Consider the following 23,212-nt stretch of genomic DNA (forward strand, 5'->3'; position numbering starts at 1 on the left):
GACACCTAATGGTTTCGAAATGTCTCCAGGACACTATTTTTAACTTCCATTGTCATGATGCTTAGATGCACAGATATTCCTTAACAAATCGGAAAGTATTATGTACAAAGCACTTTGAGAGTAAGGTTTTTTCAAATGTAGAACTGAAAGAATTCACTATATTGGGGCATAGATCTTAATTTGGAGATGATCTCAAGACCTTTTAGAGTCACCTGTTGTCATCTCTGACCACAAAAGATCAAAATGACCATTTTTAGGTAAGTATATTGGGAAATTAGGAGACTTCCATCTCTACAGGCTAAACTCACATTACCATAAAAAAGAAAAAGAGTCATGGCTACTTCCTGAATTAATCACATACTTGCCAAGAAAGCAAGCCACTCTGTGGTTCTTCAGAAAGGACCAAGGCAAGAACAACCAGCTTTTACTACGATGCCATGTTTACAATTTTTTTTGACTCTTTTTGTCTCCTTTTACATAAAACATTCTAAAGATCAATGGGAAATATGTTTGTGCTGTACATAATTTATTATTCTGTTTTTTTCCTTGTTAAGTCCTACAAATAATTTTTTTTTTTTTTGAGATGGAGTCTCATTTTGTTGCCCAGGCTGGAGTGCATTGGCACAATCTTGGCTCACCGAAACCTCCACCTCCCGAGTTCAAGTGATTCTCCTGCCTCAACCTCCTTAGTAACTGGATTACAGGCACCCGTGACCACACCCAGCTAATTTTTGTATTTTCAGTAGAGACGGGATTTTGCCCAGTTGGCCAGGCTAGTCTTGAACTCCTGATCCCAGGTGATTTGTCTGCCTTGGCATCCCAAAGTGCTGGGATTACAGGTGTGAGCTACTGCGCCCAGCCTTGTTTATTTTTCTGAGTCAGTATGTTTTCCTGGGACAATCCAAATGACTGAAGTGGTTTTGCTTCGTTTTGGGATAATGAAGGGTGCCAAATCTAGTCTTACATGTTTTGTGATGAAAAGAGAATATATTCTGCAGACAGCTAAAGAGCGAACTAGACCTCTTGTTAGCACTGGCCTATAGATATGTTTTTTACACTTATCAACAGAGAAGTGACCTGAATTCAGAACTATTGGCAACTGCCCAGTGTTATGTGGGAAACAAAAACCCAAATATTCCATAAAACTTATTTGGTAATAGCTGTCAAAAAAAAGAGAAACAATAACAAAAGGCTATGTTTTTTTTTTAAAACAAGACAATTTAGTTTAAATAAGAGCTAATATAATCTACCTCTACCATACTGAAAACTTGAAGAGTTTTCAGAATCTTAAGAATTATAAATGTTTCATATTATTTTCTGTTTTTCCCATCTAAAGTGCCATTTAATTACTTAAAAATTATTCACATGAAAACAATTTTTTTTTTTTTTTGAGATAGAATCTCCCTCTGTCACCCAGACTGGAGTGCAGTGGCATGATCTCGGCTTACTGCAACCTCCACCTCCCTGGTTTAAGCAATTCCCCTGCCTCAGCCTCCAAGCAGCTGGGATTACAGGCACATGCCACCATGCCCAGCTAATTTTTTTTGTATTTTTAGTAGAGATGGGGTTTCACCATGTTGGCCAGATTGGTCTCAAACTCCTGACCTCAGGCAATCTACGTGCCTCGGCCTCCCCAAATTCTGGGATTACAGGCATGAGCCACCGTGCCAGGCTGAAAACAAATTAAGAGGCAGAAGTATAAGCTTAAATTATTTCCTTTTTTGTTTGTTTTTTACAGCTTTCTTTTTACAATAAATATTTAAAGCAGATTTTTTTAAAAAATTGCCTTGATGATAATCCTTTCCTGATTTTAAAATTCTGCTCATATCAAATAGCACCTTGCTTGGAAGTCTCCTCTCATAGTCTTAATTAAGGAAACCTTCTCTTTTCTTCTGGAAACTTAGGAAACTTTACATGTACCTATTTTATGAAATTATTTAGTGCTATCTGCCTTGCATTTTGGTTACTTATATATGTTTTAATTATTTCTACAGTGTCAGCCAGGACTGGTAAATAGGAGCCATCCCACACACCAATGCCAGTTGATTCTTAGAGGTTGCCTGGAGCACTGGACAGGAAAGGCTCTGAGACCACAGTTGCACTTAGTAGACAAGAGCAACTTGATTAATTATGACTTTCAGCTGGGAGTGGGCAGAACCTATGCAAGCATTTGCTAGCCTTTGTACTGTTAGGACCTCATATGGGTTTTCTTCTTGCTGAATGTCCTGAAGTTATATAAATGATTCCTCTACAAAGTGAGTGAGTAGGAAGTAGAATAACCTGTGTTATCCTTTGAAAATTGTGCTCATTCTCCAGGACTGTTATAACTCCCAGGGAGGACAGTCCCCAGCCTGCTTCCTGCTGCCTCTTTGCTCTCTACTTCCATCCTTCTCTGGCCATCAACTTTTTCCACTATCCTATTCCTTTTACCAAGACACTTCCCATTGACAGTAGTGCCAGCAGAGAATGCAGAGTATCTGCATTTGAGTGTAGGGGGGACCTATGCTGCTGTGCGAGCATCTCTGGAAAGACAATATGGCAGGGAGCAGTTTCAGAAAAAAGCAACGGTGGCTACCCTGTTCCCTTATCCTGACCCCATTCCCGCAGCCCACTGTGCTCTACTGTTTGCACAGGGACTTGGCACCCATCAAAAAGGTCCAAGCCCTCTCCATTTACTCAGGTTAGAGACTTTCCAGGGTGCAGAAAGGACATCACAGAGAGTACCTTTGGGCCTTAAAAATCCTACCCCTTATCTAGCTATTCCAGTTGTCAGCACTGTTAAGTCATTATTAATTTTGGTTGCTCAATTGTCTCTAAGTGCAAACTTTAGTCACTGGCATTCCATCCTATGCTGTTTCCTTACTATTTTTCCTTTAAAATGACCCACGTTTTAAAATTTAAATGAATGTATTTAAAAGAAAAACTTTATTATCAGGTTTCTAAGTGCAAAACAGCATCCATTGAAGGCAACCATAAATAAACACATAACTTAAAATAAAAATATCCACCAGTGCACTGGCTATGACCCCTGCGCATACCTTCAGTGGACCATGCATCACACCTTGAGAAGCTTGATCTAGTTATTACTAAATATTTTCTCATCATTTCAGTAAGTGAGTAATTTGTGTTTTGAACCATTTATTATTTCCTGATTTTCTTGTAATAAAGTTCAAATCTCTCTCCCGTGATACCTAGTAAGAAAAATTTACTATAGAAGTCACTGTTTTGTAAAGAATACCGAATGTATGAAAGCATTCTAAGAAGTATAAAATATACTGTATGAATGTATGCTAGGGTTATCCCCCTCCCCATGCCATCTGTTGTTGTAACAGAGTGGAATATTTAATTTTTTTTTTTTACAAAAAGATGTGGAAAATTGAAAAGTGATTTTGATTTATTGACTAGCCACAAAATATTAAGCTTCAGAAAGTTCTGCCTCTAAGTTCAAAGAATTGCTTTTCAAAATTTAATTTTCAAGTCCTCTTCATTTGCACCAGTTTCAAATTAGCAACTTATTGCCACCACATTTTGTTCAATTTCCCAACTTTCCAAGGTCTGTAAGTCCAAATTTAAACCAGCGTCTTTGAGCAGAAGTAAAGTCTACTCCTCTGGTTAACTCCCTTTGGTGCCATATGTAAGTATTGCATTATTTTGTTTTAGACCAATTTCTCCATAAAAGCAGTTAAAAGTTAACAACAACTCATGTGCTTATAGTACCTTGACAGAATGATTATGGAAATCTGTAATAATAATCTCATTATTGCTATTTACAGCTGCAAAATGGGGACCTGCAATAAAGATGGAAAAAAATAGGTGATGACTACAATAAAAGTGATTACAATATAGCAGTTACTGTACAAACAAACGTAACGTATTAACTTAGTTATTTCAAACAATCATAGACTCAGTCTTCAAAACAGCATTCAGCCAGACCTCCAGCTCCAGATCATAGGGATCCTATATTATTCTCTACCTGTACCAGTCTATTCTGACTCCTTCCCAGTCAGGCTGGGAGTTCTAGCAGCCCTAACGAAGTGGGAGGAGCAGTAAGCATCAGAATTCATTCTCCGTACCACCATCTGAAAGTCACATCTGCCAGCTTCCCTGAATATCTGTTAGTCATTTAGTGCCTTCAGCTCCCACCAAGGAAAGATGTGGCAACTCAGCATTGGAGAAGAGACTCCAATATGTAATTTAAAAAAATAGATTAGCTGGGCATGGTGGCACATGCCTGTAGTCCCCGCTACTTGGGGGGCTGAGGCAGGAGGATCACTTGAACCCAGGAGGTCAAGGCTGCAGTGAGCAGAGATCACGCCACTGCACTCCAGCCTGGGTGACAGAGCGAGACCCTGTCTCAAAAAATAAACAAACAAATAAAAAAATTAAGCGGAAAACCCACGATATAATTTTGGGTGACATTCAGAACCTTGGCAGAACTGGAGACAAAGCACAAACAAATATTATGCAAATTATTAGTGCCAAAAGCATCCTTTCAAAAAGAAAACCAATAAGCTGTTTTCAGCCTCTATTTGCAGATGCAAAAACCTAAGTACGCTTATGATTGCAAAGCACTACACCAAAAAGAGACATAAAACAGACTGTCCTCCTTATACCTAGCAAATATTCTACACCCCTCTTCCAATAACCTAGAAAAGTGAAAACCATTCTCATTCAGTGGCTTTTTAAACAAAGCTACAGCTAGGCTGAAACAGTAGTTACTCCCTTGTTTTTCAAATATTTTTATTTTAAAATTTATACTTTATTTAATATGAATATTTAAAAACTAGACTTCTGAGTTGTGAACTGCCACCAATAAAAACCACACATGGATTGTAGCTCAACTTACTGCCGGGTGGGTGGGGATGACTGAGAAGCAACGACCCATGCTTTTGCTTAGATTTTATCCCCAGCATCTTTCCCAAAGCCAGCAAACACACTAGGGATGCGGTGTCTTCCACATGCTCCAACATCATGCAAATGTGAGCAGAAGAAGCATAAAAAAGGGGGTTTACATATTACCATCAAGTGTACCTGCAAACTGCCTGTCCCCATTTCCTCGGCTACCAAACCTGGTGACTATTTTCCCATTTGGCTGGAAGATAAACACGCAGCACGCCTTGTTGTCCACCACAATAATGTGCCCATTGCGGTCCACAGAAACTCCCTTGGGTCCCATCAGCTTTCCTGATCCAATTTTTGTCTGTTGGAAATAAATACAGAAATCCAGTATAGAGTCAAAGTTTAAACCACTACAGAATATGAAGATAAATACCATTTTGGACAACATTTGTTGTCCAAAACAAATTCAGTAGCTATGTACCCGAATGTTCAAACGGGTACATAGCTACTCATACATCACAATGAACTTCTGTCTTAGAAACCTGGCTTTGTTACATCCATTACCTGCTACTATATAAAATCCTTGTTCTTAAAAGAGATCACCACCAAAAATAGTCTAGGATTCCCCCAAGCTGGGGACACAGTTCCCTGCTGAAGAGGCAGTGTGGTCTGGTGAAAGATGACTAGATTATGACTCAGAAGACTGACATGCTTCCACTGCTTACCTTAAACATATCTGGCACAGCACCGGTGGGTTTCATTTCCTTAAACTTCAGATTCCTAATACATTTAAAAATGGCCCAAAAATGACAACTCAACAACTCCCAATGGCATTTTTGGAAAATGTATTAAGTAGAAAAAGGTAGCTAAGGGTTTATTGTAGAATGTAGCACATAGCAAGCAGTCACTGAAGGGAAGCCATCACTGTCATTGCAATTGATCATAATTAATATCAAAATTGCCAGGCATCTAGCATTGAACTTTAGAGAATTAAGTTCTCCTTGGGTGGGAGTCACATCTGTTTTATCCACCATTGTGTACTCAAAGGCAACATACTTCTTGTTGCATAATACATATTCAATGAGTATTTGTTGAATACATTAATTTTAAAAGTCTAGCATTATTATAGGACAATTACGATGATTAAATGGTTCCACTTTTTATCATATTTTAAAATAGGGGAAAGGCACTTGATTTCTGTCCATCATATACCGTAAGTATTTTACATTTTATTCCTGTTCCTGAGTAGACTGTGGTGTGTATTCAAATGTCTATTTGCCATGAGTAAAGGTACAGGTCTTGTACCTTTACTTTTCTTTCTATAGTTTCATTTCCTAGACTGCATACAAAGAAGTGTTTCACTCATTTATTTCCTAATTCCAGAAACACTGCCCAAGCACCCACTATGTGCCTAACACTGTATTCTAGGCACATGGTAAACAAACACAAATAAGACATAGCTCCTGCCCTCATGTATGTCTCAGTCACACTGCAGGGACAAACATGTCTACTGGATCCCTTTAAAGAGGCTGGTATTGAGTCTTCATTTTAGAATACTTGTAATTCAAATAGGCCATCTCAGAAGGCATGTGAAGTGATAACTTGATGAGGCCACAGTAAACAAGGAAGGAGAAGGGGCACCCCAGGTGAGGGAATAGCAGGAAAGAATGCGTGTTAAGTCAGGGAAACTATAAGAACCACAGTTCTCCCTGGCACCCAGGCTTGAAGTGTCAGAGGGAAGTAGATCTATGAGTTTTTATGAAAGAACTCTTGGCTGGGAGTGGTGGCTTACACCTGTAATCCCACTTTGGGAGGCCGAGGCAGGCAGATCACTTGAGGTCAGGAGTTTGAGACCAGTCTAGCCAACATGGTGAAACGCTGTCCCTACTAAAAATACAAAAATTAGCTGGGTGTGGTGGCGAATGCCTGTAATCCCAGCTTCTCAGGAGACTGAGGCAGGAGAATCACTTGAACCTGGGAGATGAAGTTTGCGCTGAGTCGAGGTTGTGCCACTGTACTCAAGCCTGGGTGACAGAGCGAGACTCTGTCTCAAAGAACAAAAATGAAACCAAAAAAGAACTCTCAGACATATTATTGAACAAATTAAGGTAGGGAACAGTGAGTGTAGTCTGAGATCACGTGTGTTTTTTGTGTGCATATATGTACATAGACTTCTGGAAGGAAAAGTGAGAAATCTGCATCTATATCCTAGAAAACCCAAAAAGCTATATTCTCATAGGTCATGCTTTAGCGTGCTGTCTGACAGAAATATAATGTGAACCACATATGTATTTTTAAATTTTCTAGGAGCAGGATGGGACTTTTCCATGATGGGAACTTTAGACTTCATATGCTTCTTTTTTTCTTCTAAATTTAGAAATGACTGTGATTCAGATTTCATCTCTTTAGAGCAAAGGAACACAATTACTCAGGAAAGAAATGGTGGTTTTCTTGGCAAGAGAAACTGCTGTGTAATTTTGACTCTGATTCTCCAATCTAGCCCAAAGATCAAAGAGGCTATAACATAATGGTGAGTAAAGAAATGGCACTTATTCTTTCATATCTAAATGGAGGGTAAGTCAGCAGAGATCGAAAGGGAGAAATGGCACTTCAATGATTAAAACAAGAATATCATTACAAGGCCGGGCGCGGTGGCTCAAGCCTGTAATCCAAGCACTTTGGGAGGCCGAGGCGGGTGGATCACCAGGTCAAGAGATCGAGACCATCCTGGTCAACATGGTGAAACCCCGTCTCTACTAAAAATACAAAAAATTGGCTGGGCATGGTGGTGCGTGCCTGTAATCCCAGCTACTCAGGAGGCTGAGGCAGGAGAATTGCCTGAACCCAGGAGGCGGAGGTTGCGGTGAGCCGAGATCGCGCCATTGCACTCCAGCCTGGGTAACATGAGTGAAACTCCGTCTCAAAAAATGAAAAAAACAAAAGAGAATATCATTACAACTTAACATTATGAACACTTGTCGTTACTTAGATGACTCAACCAAATAATATCAAATGGATAATTATCTAGAATAAAAAGAGAAAATAAATAATTACTTCCATTCTATCATGTAGAGATAATTAGGGTAGATCTAAAAGAATAACTTAAACATTGAACCAAAATTTCTTTCTACTTCCCTTCATCACTCCTAGTGTAGCTGTACTGGATTCAACCAAGTGAAAAGTAACAATCCCTGCATTTCCCTGATTATGTCAACACCGTCTTAGACAGAACAGTAAGTAAAAAAAAAAAAAAAAAAAAAAAAATTTGTGACAGTTTTCCTCTTATTGCCCAGGCTGGAGGGCAAATGGCACGATCTCAGCTCAAAACAACATCTGCCTCCTGGTTCAAGCAATTCTTCTGCCTCAGCCTCCTGAGTAGCTGGGATTACAGACACCTGTCACCATGCCCAGCTAATTTTTTGTGTTTTTAGTAGAGATGGGGTTTCGCCATGTTGGCCAGGCTCGTCTTGAACTCCTGACTTCAGGTGATCCGCCTGCCTCAGCCTCCCAGAGTACTGAAATTACAGGTTTGAGCCACTGTTCCCAGCAAAAATATTTTAACTCTTCCTTTGAGCAATTTAATCAGTGCATTTAACTCAAAAAATAGGTCCTCGGATTGAACATGAAGAGATGAGATATTTTAGAGTAAGGTGGCCAGAGGCATCTGTATTTGTTTGGATAGAAAACGTCCCTAGATGGGCTGGAAGATAGGAGGCAGTGGGGAAGATAGAGTAAATTTAGAGGAGGCAGAGAGAAATAAAAATTAGGGCTAATAAATTGGTGAATAAAAGAAAGAAAAGGATGTAAGATGTTACATCTCTGGAACTACCAGGAGTAAATACAGAGTCTACAATGGTGTTAAATGTATGTCTTTCTCAGCATCTATTTAATTTTACTGAGTCCCACCAAAGAAGAAAATAAGTATCTCTGTCTATACCTGTGGAAATTCCACTTGGATGAACTCCTGTGAGAGTCTTAAAGTGTTTTCATGTGCTATCCTTTCACCCTTAGGGTTTCAATCAACATCTATTATAGAAGAAGGTATTGCTGAAACTACACCACCTCCATTCCCCCAATCCTCTAGGGGGCATGAGTGTTCTTTAGAGTTTATTCCCATAATTACCTTTAATATTCCAACTCTAAGAACCCAGTTCTTCTAAGAGTGTCTATTACAGATAGGCTATTGAACCATTGAACAAAAAATGCTTAATTCAGAGAGCCCTTCTTTCTTAGACATAAAACTCCTGTCTCCATATGTGAAACCTATTTTAGTATTAGCTTCTGAATTTACAAAGACAGATCATGGTTTTGAGTATAAGACAAATGGGTTGCCTCCAAACTGAATGAATATTTTCAAGATATGAATATTCACATTAAACTTGTCATATTTGGGTATGTCTTACCACATATACAATTATTAACATGCAAAAGAAGGGGAAGAAGTTAGAGCTATAGACAGGCAAGAGATTTTTCTCTATATGTGGTCACCACACAGAGCCATTAAATTTCTAGTGGAACAAAAAATTCAAAGGTGATTGAAGAATTGCATGCAATACTGTGGAATAAAAAAATGACAGCTTTTCAGTTTCCAAAATTGACATGATGCTGCCTCACACAAAACAGAGGCTCAAATCTGAGAGTTTCACAATTATGTAACTTATTTCATAAAAACAATGAGGGGACTACAGCAATCTGAAGACTTTAAAAAGGAAAACAGAAATTCTTCCAATAAGAAACCAAGTACACTTTGAGTAATCTTTAGGATTCCAGAATGGATTATGAAAAGGAATATCTCCGAACTCCTAGACAAGGAAGTTATGACCACCAGGCGCCTGCATGAGGTCATGAAGCCCAAAGCATAGCTGACCAAGTAAGACTTCATTTTTTGGACAGGGTTACTAGAGGCATAGAAAAGGACATTTATTTCTTCGATCACTATTTTGTAAGTGGCACATAAAATTTCATTTAGTCTTTGCTCAATTCCTATGGGATAGGTCTTTTTTTCATTTTTTTTTTTTTTTTGAGACGGAGTTTCACTCCTGTTGCCCAGGCTAGAGTGCAATTGTGCGATCTCAGCTCACCACAACCTCTGCCTCCTGGGTTCAAGCAATTCTCCTGCCTTGGTCTCCTGAGTAGCTGGGATTACAGGCATGTGCCACCATGCCTGGCTAACTTTGTATTTTTAGTAGAGACGGGGTTTCTCCATACTGGTCAGGCTAGTCTCAACCTCCTGACCTCAGGTGATCTGTCCACCTCTGCTTCCTAGCCATGAGGTGGGCTGACGATTCTTTGATGATAACTTACAAGAAAGATTTCTGTTATCACCAGAGGGCTCTCTACTCTTTGGAGATTAGGTGAAGACATTGGGTCAAATTTTTATTTGCAACAAGCTGATGCTGGGAATGACAGCAGATATATCAAACAATGGCATCTCTCAAAGTGTAGTACACTTGCATTTTCTCTGGAAATTCGGCATTCACTTTTTTTTCTTCCAAACCCCGTATTATATATTTTAATGCTGTGTTTTCAGATTATATCAAAGTATAATTCATTAGAGACTGACATAAATCGCTTTCTGTCATTTCTTGTGTATTAGTCTTTTTTCCAAAATGGGGCCTATACATTTTTAAAAGGTAGAAACTCTTTCTTACAATTCTGTTTCTCCCATATCACCTGCCACAGGCCTGAGAAAGTAAAAGGTACTTCCTAAGTGACAACCTGTAGACTAATTTGAGAAATATAAACCGCCTCTTAATAACTCTTTTCAAGAGCTTGTTATTTTTCATTGAACTGAGGTAACAGGACTGGTTTCCCTCTAAATCAACGCTTTTAAAGAAAAAAAGTGACTGAGCAACCTAATTGCTTTATAAAACAAAGTCACATTTAGGATATACATGAATAGACTTACAAAATTATCATTGTTACTCTCACTTCACAAACTTAGACGTCCAGATGTCTTTGTGTATAAAGAACTGCTGAATGTTGCACTGCATCTCAGAAAAGAAATACACAATTTCATCTTCTATTTCCGATTCCTTTTCTCCATTGTTTAGTGACCAATTAGTAGTTAATCTTACCTTAAATTTCCCATCAGAGGAGAAAATGCTGACCCATTTATTATCATAATCAGCAATGATTATGTCCCCACTGGGATGCACAGCCACTCCTGTGGGCCGCTGCAGCTGCCCAGGAGAGCGTCCCCGTATGCCAAAACGACTTTTGAACTGGCCGTCATTGGAAAATATCTGTAAAACAAATAAAAATTACATTCATTGGAATGTGAACTATCGCAGGCATTGCCGGGTAAGACATAGGCAAAAACATCTGCCATACATACAGATCAGAACATGCAAACTCTATTTGAAGAAAAGTTTACATACACATAAGCCTTTTTCCTTACACCATGTATCTTAAGTCTAAAGTAGGAAAATATGTAACTATATCTATTGTTATCAATATAAGTAAAGGTATATAATTTGGGGCTATACCTGCACACATTGGTTGTTACTGTCTGCAATTAGTATCTTTCCACTTGTAGATGCAGCTACTCCCTGAAGATTTGTAAACTCTCCTTTATTTCTTCCTTTGGTACCTAAAATAAATGATAAAACAAACAAAAAAATTAAGCACTAAAGGGTTAGATTTCTCCGTTTCAGGAAGATAATAATTCAGATTTCCATAGGTACCTGAGAATGCATTGTTTTTAAATATACTTTTTAAAAAGGGTACCTTTCCTCCCCAGTGATTTACTCCATATGCTAGTAAACCTCTCTTCCTGACCAATAGTCTCTGCAAAATCACTTTTTTAAAGCAAATGCCAATATCCTCTTATTAATTAGTAGCTGCATATTAACATGTTTAAAATATTCTTAGATGCCACAAACACATAATAATAAAAACTAATATGGCCTGCCTTTATCTGACATGGCTTTCGCACTTTACCCTATGGCACTGCTATCTGCCAGGTCTGTGCTGCCTTGGGCATGGGAATAAACGTTCTCAGCCCTGATTACTCTGCCTCTGTCTTCTATCTTTGTGGACCTGGTTTGCATTTTGGGTGTGGGGCATTTGGGATGGTTTAAACTCAGTTTGGGTCCTGCCATTTCTGGGTTTTAGTGGGAGAGGGGTACCTGGCAAAGGGGCCCTGCCCCAAGGAGATGCAAACAGGAGAGGGGCCTCATTTTACAGTTTTGCCAAAATTCCACCCTCTCACTCAGCAGCTCTAGGAAGAAACGTTGGGACTTGACTCTCAGTACATTTAACAAACTGAAGGCCACAGATGTTATAAAAATAGCAGGCTGATTTTCATATTATGGATTTGCTTATACATTATTTTCAAAGATTCAATATCTCATAGGCTGGATATTCTTCCTGAAATTATAAAAAGATATTCTTACAGGATGCTTTGTAGGCTGAATAAATAAGAAAGGCAAAAGGAAATTCATTAATCCAAGGAAATATTTCCACCCATACCAGATTCTTTTTTTGTTTTGTTTTGTTTGAGACAGGGTCTTGTGATATTGCCCAGGCTGTTCTCAAACTCCTGGGTCTAACCAATTCTCCTGTATCAGCCTCTTGAATAGTTGAAACTATAGGTACACACCACAATAACCACCACACCTGGCCATACTAGACTCTCTTAAAAGAAGAGATGAGGCAGAGAGAAAAACAGCAAATCATCTACAGGTTAACAGATACCTGGTTTTGTTTCAAAAGAAGTTTTTATAATTTATTTCAACAGGATGATATAAATATGAATGAATGAAAACAACAAATTTTGCTCAAAAATGACCAGGAAGAAAGTTAAATTTTTCATAGTTAGAGAGAGAGAACCATTTTTCAGGTTTATAATTTCATTTATATTCAAAAGATCAATTTGGGCCAGGTGTGGTGGCTCATGCCTCTAATCCCAACACTTTGGAAGGCTGAGGTGAACAGATCAACTGAGGTCAGGAGTTCGAGACCAGCTTGGCCAACATGGTGAAACCCCATTTCTACTAAAAATATAAAAATTAGCTGGGTGTGGTGGTATGTGCCTGTAATCCCAGCTACTTGGGAGGCTGAGGCAGAAACTCTTGAACCTAGGAGGCGGAGGTTGCAGTAAGCCGAGATCATGCCACTGCACTCTAGCCTCAGTGACAGTCAGACTCTGCCTAAAAAAAAAAAAAAAAAAAAAAAAAAAAAGAGCCATATGCTATTTTGTTTTTTGACACCAATGCAGTGCCTTAGGAAAGCGTAGACAAGGATGCGCGGTGATGACTACTGTCAAACACATGCTTAAGCACTGTATAGGAACAGACTCTTCTGAAGCAGATTTTTTTGGGTTTAGGAATTGAAATTGGTGATGAATTAAACTTAGAATAAAATCAACAACAAAATTACTGGGCAGAATCATCATAGACTAGCTGGTTCTCACCAGACCCACATGGTGGTCAGTTCACTGATTCACGGACCCTATCAAGTTTACTCACTAACTCTGCATCTCATCTACTCCCCCTAACATGAAAGAAAAATTTGCAATCCGGATACTGTCATATTTTATTCCAAATGTATCAGAAGAAAGGATCTTTGATACTTGATCCACATAGAATCCCAATAATATGCATGAATATGGAATCAGTGAACACTCTTGAAATGGTGAGTTGTTTCTGGTAGTGGGGAGCAGGAAAGGGGTGGGTGGCCCTCGAAGGAGGTATGTGCCAACATGGTTTGAAGTAAAGGAGAGCTTGAGTCTGCTGCCCATGTGTAAATTAAATCACAAGGTCAGAGGAACATCCGTTTGTGTAATATTGCTTGTGTATTTTTGAAAGAAGCTAGATGAAACAGGCACTGCCATTTTTATTTTGTATATGTTTTAAATCAAATATTATTTTTGGTTTTTCCCCCATATCTGAATAACAGCTAGGCAACAGGTACAGCAAAACAGATGGGCTAGAAACAGAAACAATTCTAAAACGCTCAGCTTAGAAATAATTTTTCAAAGGTAGTGTGGACAAGCCAGGGTCTCTTAAGAATAAAAATTTCATTTATCAAAAACATTTGATAGGCCAGGCATAGTAGCTCGTGTGTGTAATCACAGTACTTTGGGAGGCTGAGGCAGCAGGATTGCTTAAGGCCAAGAGTTTGAGACAGCATGGGCAACATAGTGAGATCCTATCTCAAAAAAAAAAAAAAAAAAAAATGATGAACAAAAGCATGGAATTAAACAAGATGAGGAAATGAGGACCCATTAAAGAAAAGTAATAAAAGGCAAGAGTCTTATGAGATTGGACCATAAACCAAAGAAGAAGTGACTCTGTATAAATCCCAGGCTGTTCTAGATTCTTGCTTATGTAAAACTGAAAGTGCACCCAGGGCTTAGATGGCATACACGTAGCGGGGAAGAAATACTGAAAATAAAGAGAGAAGGGGCTAAGAAGCACCTGAGCAGAGTAGATAAACACTGATTTACTGTCCTTCTGGTCCAGATAGGGACAAAACCTGCCTGCTGCTCTCCTTCATCTAACCTTTTGTCTATCCTGCTAAGAACATACCTATTCTATTCAGAAGACCCTGCAGGCAGTAGCAGCTGATAAAAGGAAAGACAGAAAAATAGAGCAGATAGTGCTTTAGTACTAGTCAAGGAGGGGTCTTAGTCCAAAAGAGTCCGGTTTTCCTTTTGAAAACATGGACCTGATGTTGGAGGAGGAAAAACATGAGCAAAAAATACTAACACTTTTTGTTCTTTATAGAAATAAACACAGGTTTTTCCAGTGTGAGTAGAAATGGACAATAGTTGTATTTTGGGGTATAATGTTAAAACTTGGGAAGATATTTAGTTGGACTCCATAGTAATAAACCATTCAGAGCAAGGAGGAGGAAGACTATATGCCTAGCTTGAAATGAATGTGAGATGTGCCGTACCTGCTAATACTAGGTCACGAGAGCAATGGACTGTGTTGCAAAAGACCACGCTGCTGGAAAGAGGTTCTGTGACCTCTGTTGAATTCACGGGCAATGTATTGGCCCAGCTCTTATTCTTGGTATGAAGTTAAGGAAAGCTCGAGTCTGTTGCCCACATGCAAATTAAATCACAAGGTCAGAGGAACTTCTGTTTGTCTAACATTGCTTATATATTTTTGAAAGAAGCTAGACGAAACAGGCACTGCCATTTTTATTTTATAATATTTGTTTTAAAAAAATCTTTTAAGTTTCCTGGCTTGGTTTCTGAATGGCTGGTTGGCATTACTGGCAACATCTCCTGATTCTTGTGGACATCTTTTATCTTGTTGCAGATTACTGATTTTTATTATTTTTTAAACTCTTTCTGAAAGCACAGCAGAATTACAGTGTTACTCCTAAAGGTTAAAGGACACCACTAGCATATGCTTCGAGGACAACTGATGCTGACTATTTTTATCAACAATTAAACTAGGAATATCTTGATAGTGATACAGCACTACAGCATATTGTCATTGTGCTGAAATGTTCAAGTGTTTGTAAAGTGTCTAAGACAAAAGTAAATTGAAATTCCAGAAGTTAGAAATAATTTGGGATCATGCTGTACTCTTCAAGATTTTCAGTAAATTCTATTTCATTTGTAGAAAGTCTCTTCTCTCTCTCTATTCTAAATATATAATAAAACTAGTTCTTCAATAACAAATATAAATACGAAACACACATAACGCTTATAATAATATAATAATACTTTTGTAACAAATATAAATACAAAACACATATAATACTTATTAAATCTTTCCTCCATATCTGAATAACAGCTAAAGTAAAAACTTTCATTTGATGGTTACATATTAGCTAGTAAAATGAGTAACAAGAATTTTTAAAGTAATTATCGTCAATTTGACAATTATTCCATAATTAAACCATTTTTTTTTTCTAGATGCAAGTCTAGCCTATGAAGCACAAAATGAATTTTTAATTCAACAGCTTCTCACCTATATTCTTCCTGGTCACTTCCACCTACCTCTCCAGGAAGATAACAGAAGGTAAACCCTTAGACTGAAATAGGGTATCAATAAATGCAGATTTCCTCTCACCACCCACTCCAGCTGAATATGAAATTAATGCTAACTGGCCACGGTGGCTCACACCTGTAATCTCAGAACTTTGGGAAGCCAACTCTGGTGGATCACTTGATGTCAGAAGTTTGAGACCAGCCTGGCCAACATGATGAAACCCTGTCTCTACCCAAAATACGAAAAATTAGCTGAGTACGGTGGTGCACGCCTATAATTCCAGCTTCTCAGGAGAATTGCTTTATCCCAGAAGGTGGTGGTTGCAGTGAGCCGAGATCGTGCCACTGCACTCCAGCCTGCAAGACTCCGTCTTAACAACAATAACAAAAAGGAAGTTAACGCTAAATCAATCTAGATGCTTTGAATGGAATCATGCAGCAAGATGAAACTAAGCCAAGTATAGGGTCTAACACAGGACCTTCAATCAAGTAGGTGTTTAACAAATGTTTGCTGGATGAAGTGCATAAATGAGTTATTAATGACGAGCAAATTACAACCCCCATTACATCACTGGAAAACAGGATGTTCAATAATATTTTAACACTTTCATGTAAATTCTCTCACGTACAATGCCGTGAGATAGCAAGACAAATATTATCATCCCTATTTTATAGATTAGAAAGTTGAAGCTAAACATATCACAAAGATAGTCAGAGACACAGGAAAGAATAAAACCAGGTTCTCCTGAACCTTTACATGATACTTTTTTCCCAATACACACGTGGCTTCTTCTGGGTTTCGGGGGTGAAGATAATTACAATTTGGGCTCAAATGAATCATGTTTTCTCTTTAAAATTCTTTAGAAAGCCACATTCCTTATCACATGATACTTTGAGTATTTAACTGTTTGTATCCTTCACTACGCTGTAAGCTGCTTAAGGGCAGAAGCAGCATCTGTCCTATTCACCGCTGCACCCTAGTGACTGCCCAGCACTTAGTCAATATTAGCTGCATCTTTTTCCATTTGAAATGCAAGAAGAGTTCCCAAGGATGAGATTCTCAAGGATGGGGTGATGGTCCTATAATGACCTAAGATGCCAACTTTGCATGACCTCCCTCCTCATATATTTTAGGAAGGAAAGGTGGTAGTTTGCAGAGGTGAGGCAGGGGAGAGGGGCATAAAATAATATATTTTCTACTTGGCATCTGGGGACACTCTCAGCTCTCAGCGCCCAGCCCAGCTCCCTTCAAAATGTTTGCTGTTCATGAAATCCTGTGCAAGCTCAGCTTGCAGGGTGATCACTTTACACCCCCAAGTGCATATGGGTCAAAGCCTACACTAACTTTGATGCTAAGCAGGATGCTTTGAATATTGAAACGGCCAACAAGACCAAAGGTATGGATGTGGTCACCATTGTTAATATTTTGACCAACCACAGCAATGCACAGAGACAGGATATTGCCTTTGCCTACCAGAGAAGGACCAAAAAGGAACTTACATCAGCACTGAAGTCAGCCTTATCTGGCCACCTAGAGATAGTGATTTTGAGCCTATTGAGGACACCTGCTCAGTATGATACTTCTGAGCTAAAAGCTTCCAAGAAGGGACTGGGAACAGACGAGGACTCCGTCATTGAGATAATCTGCTCAAGAACCAACCAAGGGCTGCAGGAAATTAACAGAGTCTACAAGGAAATGTACAAAACTGATCTGGAGAAGGACATTATTTTGGACACATCTGGTGATATCTGCAAGCTGATGGTTGCCCTGGCAAAGGGCAGAAGAGCAGAGGATGGCTCTGTCATTGATTAACTGATTGACCAAGATGCCTGGGATCTCTACAACACTGGAGTGAAGAGGAAAGGAACTGATGGTCCTTTCAAGTGGATCAGCATCATGACTGAGCAGAACGTGTCCTATCTCCAGAAAGTACTTCCTAGGTACAAGAGCTACAGCCCTTAGGACCCACAGGAGAGCATCAAGAAAGAGGTTAAAGGAGACCTGGAAAATGCTTTCCTGAACCTGGTCCAGTGCACTCAGAACAAGCCCCTGTATTTTGCTGATCAGCTGTACGACTCCATGAAGTGCAAAGGGACTCGAGATAAGGTCCTGATCAGAATTATGGTCTCCTGAAGTGACGTGGACATGTTGAAAATTAGATCTTAATTCAAGAGAAAGTACAGCAAGTCCCTATACTATTACACCCAGCAAGACACTAAGGGTGACTACCAGAAAGCGCTGCTGTACCTGTGTGGTGATGACTGAAGCCCGACACGGCATGAGCATCCAGAAATGGTGCTCCCCATGCTTCCAGCTGACAGGTCTAGAAAACCAGTTTGCGACTAACAGTCTCTGTGGCTGTCTCTGTGAGGATGACGTTGGCATTGCCCCCGACCTCATTTTAGTTGCCCAAGCATTGCCTGACTTTCCTGTCTCGTCTTTCCTGTAAGCCAGAGAAGTGAAATTCCAAGGAGTTGGAAGTAAGTCTATGATGTGAAATACTTTGCCTCCTCTATATTGTATCATAAACAGATGAATAAACTGAATGTGTACTTTAGAAACAAGTAAAAAAAAAAATTCTAAAGTACACTGAATGTGTACTTTAGAAACAAGCAAAAAATATATATACTTTACAGAGGCTATAAGGCCTCTGAATTCATGCTAAGCGATTTTACACATCCATTTTAAATTACACTGTTCTAGAGTAAAATGAGTATTTCATTCAACTTCTCATCGACTCAAGAAGGTATGATGTGTAATGAATTAAATAATTTGAGAGTACTCAACTATAATTCTTTCACTCCCTCCCACATCTTCTGACTTCCCCTTTGTTCAATGACTCTTTTTAGTATAATGGCTGATAAAAACCAGCTCATGGCTTCTAGTCAGCAAACTCTTTAACAGTCAAGGAAATATAACCCTTGTGTTTTAAATCATCATCAACAGATGCTCTAAGCTATTTTTCTAAACTCATTCAGGATTGTTTTCTAATACAATATTAGAGTAATGCAATAAGTCACTCACAGTGGGCAGACAATTACATTTTCAAGTATGAGAAGCATCAAATATCTCAACTTTGGAAAACCACAGTAGTTAAAGGGCATTTTTAGTGAAAAGGAATCCTTGTGTCATTTAAAAGGCAGGGGCTTCACCTCCCTAAGCTTCCATTTCTTTAAGGATGATTATATGTTGTTCTAGTAATTTGGCTCTTGGCAGGGCAAGGGCTGGAAGCCTGGGAGGCCAGGGGAGCTCTGATTTGTAGCATTTACCTTTTCTATAGTGTAAATGCTTTCATCAAGGCCAATTGCAAGCTACCAACATGAAGTCATTGAATAAGCCAGTATGGCCTGGCTCCAGCATATCAAACATGATACCGTAGAGTTATTAGGAATGGAAAGTATATTATATCTACGAAGAATTGTAAGTAGCACAATGCCTGGTTCAGAGAATGCCTGTTCCTTTCTCCTGCTTTCTATTCTCCATCTATTCCTTCCTGAACTACAATGCCTATCTTTGACATTTTACTGAAGCTCATGATTTAAAGTAACTTCTCTATACTTTTTGCTTCCAAATCGATGTCTCTAGCCCTGACTTCTTTGCTGAGCTCCAAACCTATACTGCAAACTGCCTACTATACACTTCAACCTGGAAGATCAAAACTGAGACAAACCTGCTCTTCATCCTAGCTTCCTTACCTTGGTTAATAATGATAATGACAATAGTAGTCAATATTTATTGAGTCCTTACCATGTGCCTGCACTGTTCTAAGGCTTTACATGCATTATTTTAATCCTCACCATATGAGGTATACATTACTATCATCCCCATTTTACAGATAAAGTAAGGCATAGAGACGTTAAATAATTTCTCTTAAGTCACATGGCTAAGAAGAGCAGGCTGGGATTCAAACTGAGCAATTAGGCTTTTGATCTCTGCTATAGTTTGAATGGGTCCTCTCAAAAAGTTCCTGTATTAGAACTTTAATTCCCAATGTGGTAGTGTTGGGAGATAAGGCCTTTAAGGGGTTTATTGGGTTGTGAGGGCAGAGCCCTCATGAATAGATCAAAACCATTTTGAAGGGGTGAGTTCTCACGAGAATGAGTTGTTTTAAAAAGGGGCTTAGCTTGCTCTTGTGGTCTCTTTTGCAGTTGCTCACTTGTCCTTCAGCTTTTCCACCATATTAGGACGCAGTAAAAAAGCCCTCGCCAGAAGCTGCCACCATGCCTTTCAACTTCGCAGCCTCCAGAACCATAAGCCAATTAAACTTCTTTCCTTTATAAATTACCCAGTCTCAGGTATTCTGTTATAGCAACAGAAAATGGACCGAGACAAGCCCTTTGTCTACTATATTTCTAACTACTTACATTAACTATCAGTTCTAGACTACAACTATGAATATGTTAACTAGTACTACCTACTTTGCCTCTCTAAAATGTATTAGACACTATTTAGTGCCAGGCATTGTTCCAAGCTCTTTTGCGTGCTAATTTAATCCTCAAAACTAAGAAAACTTTGTAACTTTATAAAGGAAACTGAGGCACTGAGAGACTAAGCAACTTACCAAAATTAAACAGATAGAAAAGTAGCAGTGTTGGGACAGTCTAGCTTCAGAGTTCACAGCCTTAACTATCTACTCTACTGTATCATTTCCCCACAGCACTAAAGTCTAACAGCTGGGAGTTTAAATTGTTCACCAAATTTCTCTCTCTCCCGCCAAAGCATTTTGTAAACCTGCTGTTTTCTATCTACTCCATCACATCACTCTTTTTTTTTTCGAGACAGACTCTCATTCTGTTACCCTGGCTGGAGTGTAGTGGCACAATCTCAGCTTACTGCAACCTCCGCACCCCCAGGTTCAAGTGATTCTACTGCCTCAGCCTCCCAAATAGCCAGTATTACAGGCACCTGTCATCATGCCCAGCTAATTTTTGTATTTTTAGTAGAGACAGGGTTTCACCACCTTGCCCAGGCTGATCTTTAACTCCTGACCTCATAATCAACCCACCTTGGTCTCCCAAAGTGCTGGTATTACAGGTGTGAGCCACCGCTGGCCATTACATCACTCTTATTTCTGGCACATATAATAGCTCATGTGGACTACTGCAAAGGCTTCTTAATCATCCCCCTGCTTCCTGGGAAACATTTCCAATATATCTCCTATGATGCCTCCAGATTCTCTGAAAAGTAAATACCTTAGTAAGTCACTACACTACATTACACCATTCAAAGCCTTCTCACCACCTATATAATAACTATGATTTCCAAACCTTAGTGTGCATAAGTGTCACTGGAACTTGCAGAATGCCAATCCTTGGTCCATCTCGAGAGATTCTAATCCTATAAGCACAGTTTGGAATTCAGAAGTTTTAAATTATACCAGGCACCTCAAGGCACTCTCATGCATGTGGTTTATGGACAACACTTTGAGGAGCACAGGTTCAGAGAACAAAGTCCCAGCTCCTTTTCAAGGAAACAACCTATATCTGCTTATATCTCATTTCATTTCATGCTCCAAGATAATGGAATCATTTACATTTCTTCAAAATACTCAGTTTCTCACTTTCACACCTTTGTACCTGTTTTCCCTTCCTCTAAAACACTCTTTTCCTCCTTTCATCTGATAAATTATTTCTCTTTCAAAGCCTGCTTAAGCTTAAATGTCATCTCTAGGGGCCGTGCATGGTGGTTCAGGCCTGTAATCCCAGCACTTTTAGGAGCCCCAGACGGGCAGATCACTTGACGCTGGGAGTTTAAGACCAGCCTGGCCAACATGTGAAACCCCATCTCTACTGAAAATACAAAAATTAGCCAGGCGTGGTAGTGCATGCCTATCTAGCTCTAGTTACTTGGGAGGCTGAGGCAGGAGAATCGCTTGAACCCAGGAGGTGGAGGTTGCAGTAATTTGAGATCATATCACTGCACTTTAGCCTGGGCAACAGAGCAAGACCCTGTCTCAAAAAAAAAAAAAAAAAAGTCATCTCTAGGAACCTTCCTTAACCTCCTTCCATATGCCAGCCTCTTCCGGCTACCATCCTGACTTCTGTGGCTTGATTATACTGAAGGCACTCCATCTTTTACATATCTGTCCCTTTCTAAGCTGTGGCCTCTTCTAAATCAGAGTAAGCATCTCATCCTCTTTTATAAGCACTGCCTAGCATAGAAGGTGCTTTAACAGTAGTCACATCCAATTAGGGGGATGGATAATGAATGGGCGAAGATGAAAATGAGAGTTGAAATTACTCCCCAAAATATAAAGGTATTGCCTAGAAAATGATGTTCACTTTCACGAATCTATAAAATTAATACATGTATTTAGGGTTGTTGTATAAGCACCAATACATGTTTTATAAAAGTGATGTGTCTTTAAGCATAAAATGAGTGCTACAAAAAACTTAGTATGTATGTTACTGGCTGAAAAGCAGAATCACAGTTGCCAACCCACATGCGTATGTGATTGGCTTTGAATGATTTCTGGATTACATGTGACAGGCTTCAACACATGCACAAAAAGATTGTTCAATTAATAAATGTTCTGTTGTCATATACCTAATAGCCTGAGGTTCTACAACAAAGGCACAATTGTAGAATAAAGTTGAAGTTTTTTGTTTTTTCTTTTTTGAGACAGAGTCTCGCTCCGTCACCCTGGCTGGAGTGCAATGGCACGATCTTGGCTCACTGCAATCTCTGCCTCCCGGGTTGCAGCGATTCTTCTGCCTCAGCCTCCCGGGTAGCCAGGATTAGAGGAACATACTACCACACTCGGCTAATTTTTGTATTTTTTTTTTTTTTTGGAGACGGAGTTTCACTCATGTTACCCAGGCTGGAGTGCAATGGCGCGATCTCGGCTCACCGCAACCTCCGCCTCCTGGGTTCAGGCAATTCTCCTGCCTCAGCCTCCTGAGTAGCTGGGATTACAGGCACGCACCACCATGCCCAGCTAATGTTTTGTATTTTTAGTAGAGACAGGGTTTCACCATGTTGACCAGGATGGTCTCGATCTCTTGACCTTGTGATCCACCTGCCTCGGCCTCCCAAAGTGCTGGGATTACAGGCTTGAGCCACCGCGCCCGGCCTAATTTTTGTATTTTTAGTAGAGATGGGGTTTCACCATGTTGGCCAGGCTGGTCTCAAACTGCTGACCTCAGGTGATCCTCCCGCTGCGGCCTCCCAAAGTGTTAGAACTACAGGCATAAGCCACCATGCCTGGCCAAAAGGTGAACTCTTTTAATGATAAAATAAACCCTACTGACTTGTAGTCAAAGGTACAGATGTTGAAAAGCCGAGTTCTTAGGCCAGTGCTGTTTTGTTTGATATCGCCTAGCATAGTCCCATGTGTGTGAATATGTGTGAATGATTGCCTCTGCAGCTGAATGCATTGTCGCCTGATCTGTGTGTTCCTGGGCCTCCAAACCGGAGCC

At 39.5% G+C, this 23,212-nt stretch overlaps 1 protein-coding gene and 1 pseudogene across 9 annotated transcripts in view; one reads left to right on the forward strand and one right to left on the reverse strand.

The window, feature by feature from the left end:
- The window catches only part of TRIM2 (tripartite motif containing 2), a 142,716-nt gene that overhangs the window by 8,382 nt on the left and 111,122 nt on the right, over positions 1-23,212 (reverse strand). For 6 of the 8 annotated variants that reach the window (XM_032248631.1, XM_032248630.1, XM_032248636.1 and 3 more), the window contains exons 7-10: positions 11,328-11,431; positions 10,917-11,084; positions 5,020-5,200; positions 3,718-3,788 (exon numbers count right to left, since the gene is read on the reverse strand). In XM_032248631.1, coding sequence (XP_032104522.1) covers positions 3,718-3,788; positions 5,020-5,200; positions 10,917-11,084; positions 11,328-11,431 — 524 coding nt within the window. The remainder of the gene's footprint in view (positions 1-3,717; positions 3,789-5,019; positions 5,201-10,916; positions 11,085-11,327; positions 11,432-23,212) is intronic. The other 2 variants (XM_032248632.1, XM_032248637.1) reach the window with 1 other exon arrangement.
- Positions 16,874-18,338, forward strand: LOC116530535 (annotated as a pseudogene). Its single transcript, XR_004260051.1, has one exon. The product of XR_004260051.1 is annotated as an annexin A2 pseudogene (transcript).

Source organism: Sapajus apella, unplaced genomic scaffold (genome assembly GCF_009761245.1).
Source record: "Sapajus apella isolate SASKATOON/1434 unplaced genomic scaffold, GSC_monkey_1.0 scaffold67, whole genome shotgun sequence".
Classification (NCBI taxonomy): domain Eukaryota; kingdom Metazoa; phylum Chordata; class Mammalia; order Primates; family Cebidae; genus Sapajus; species Sapajus apella.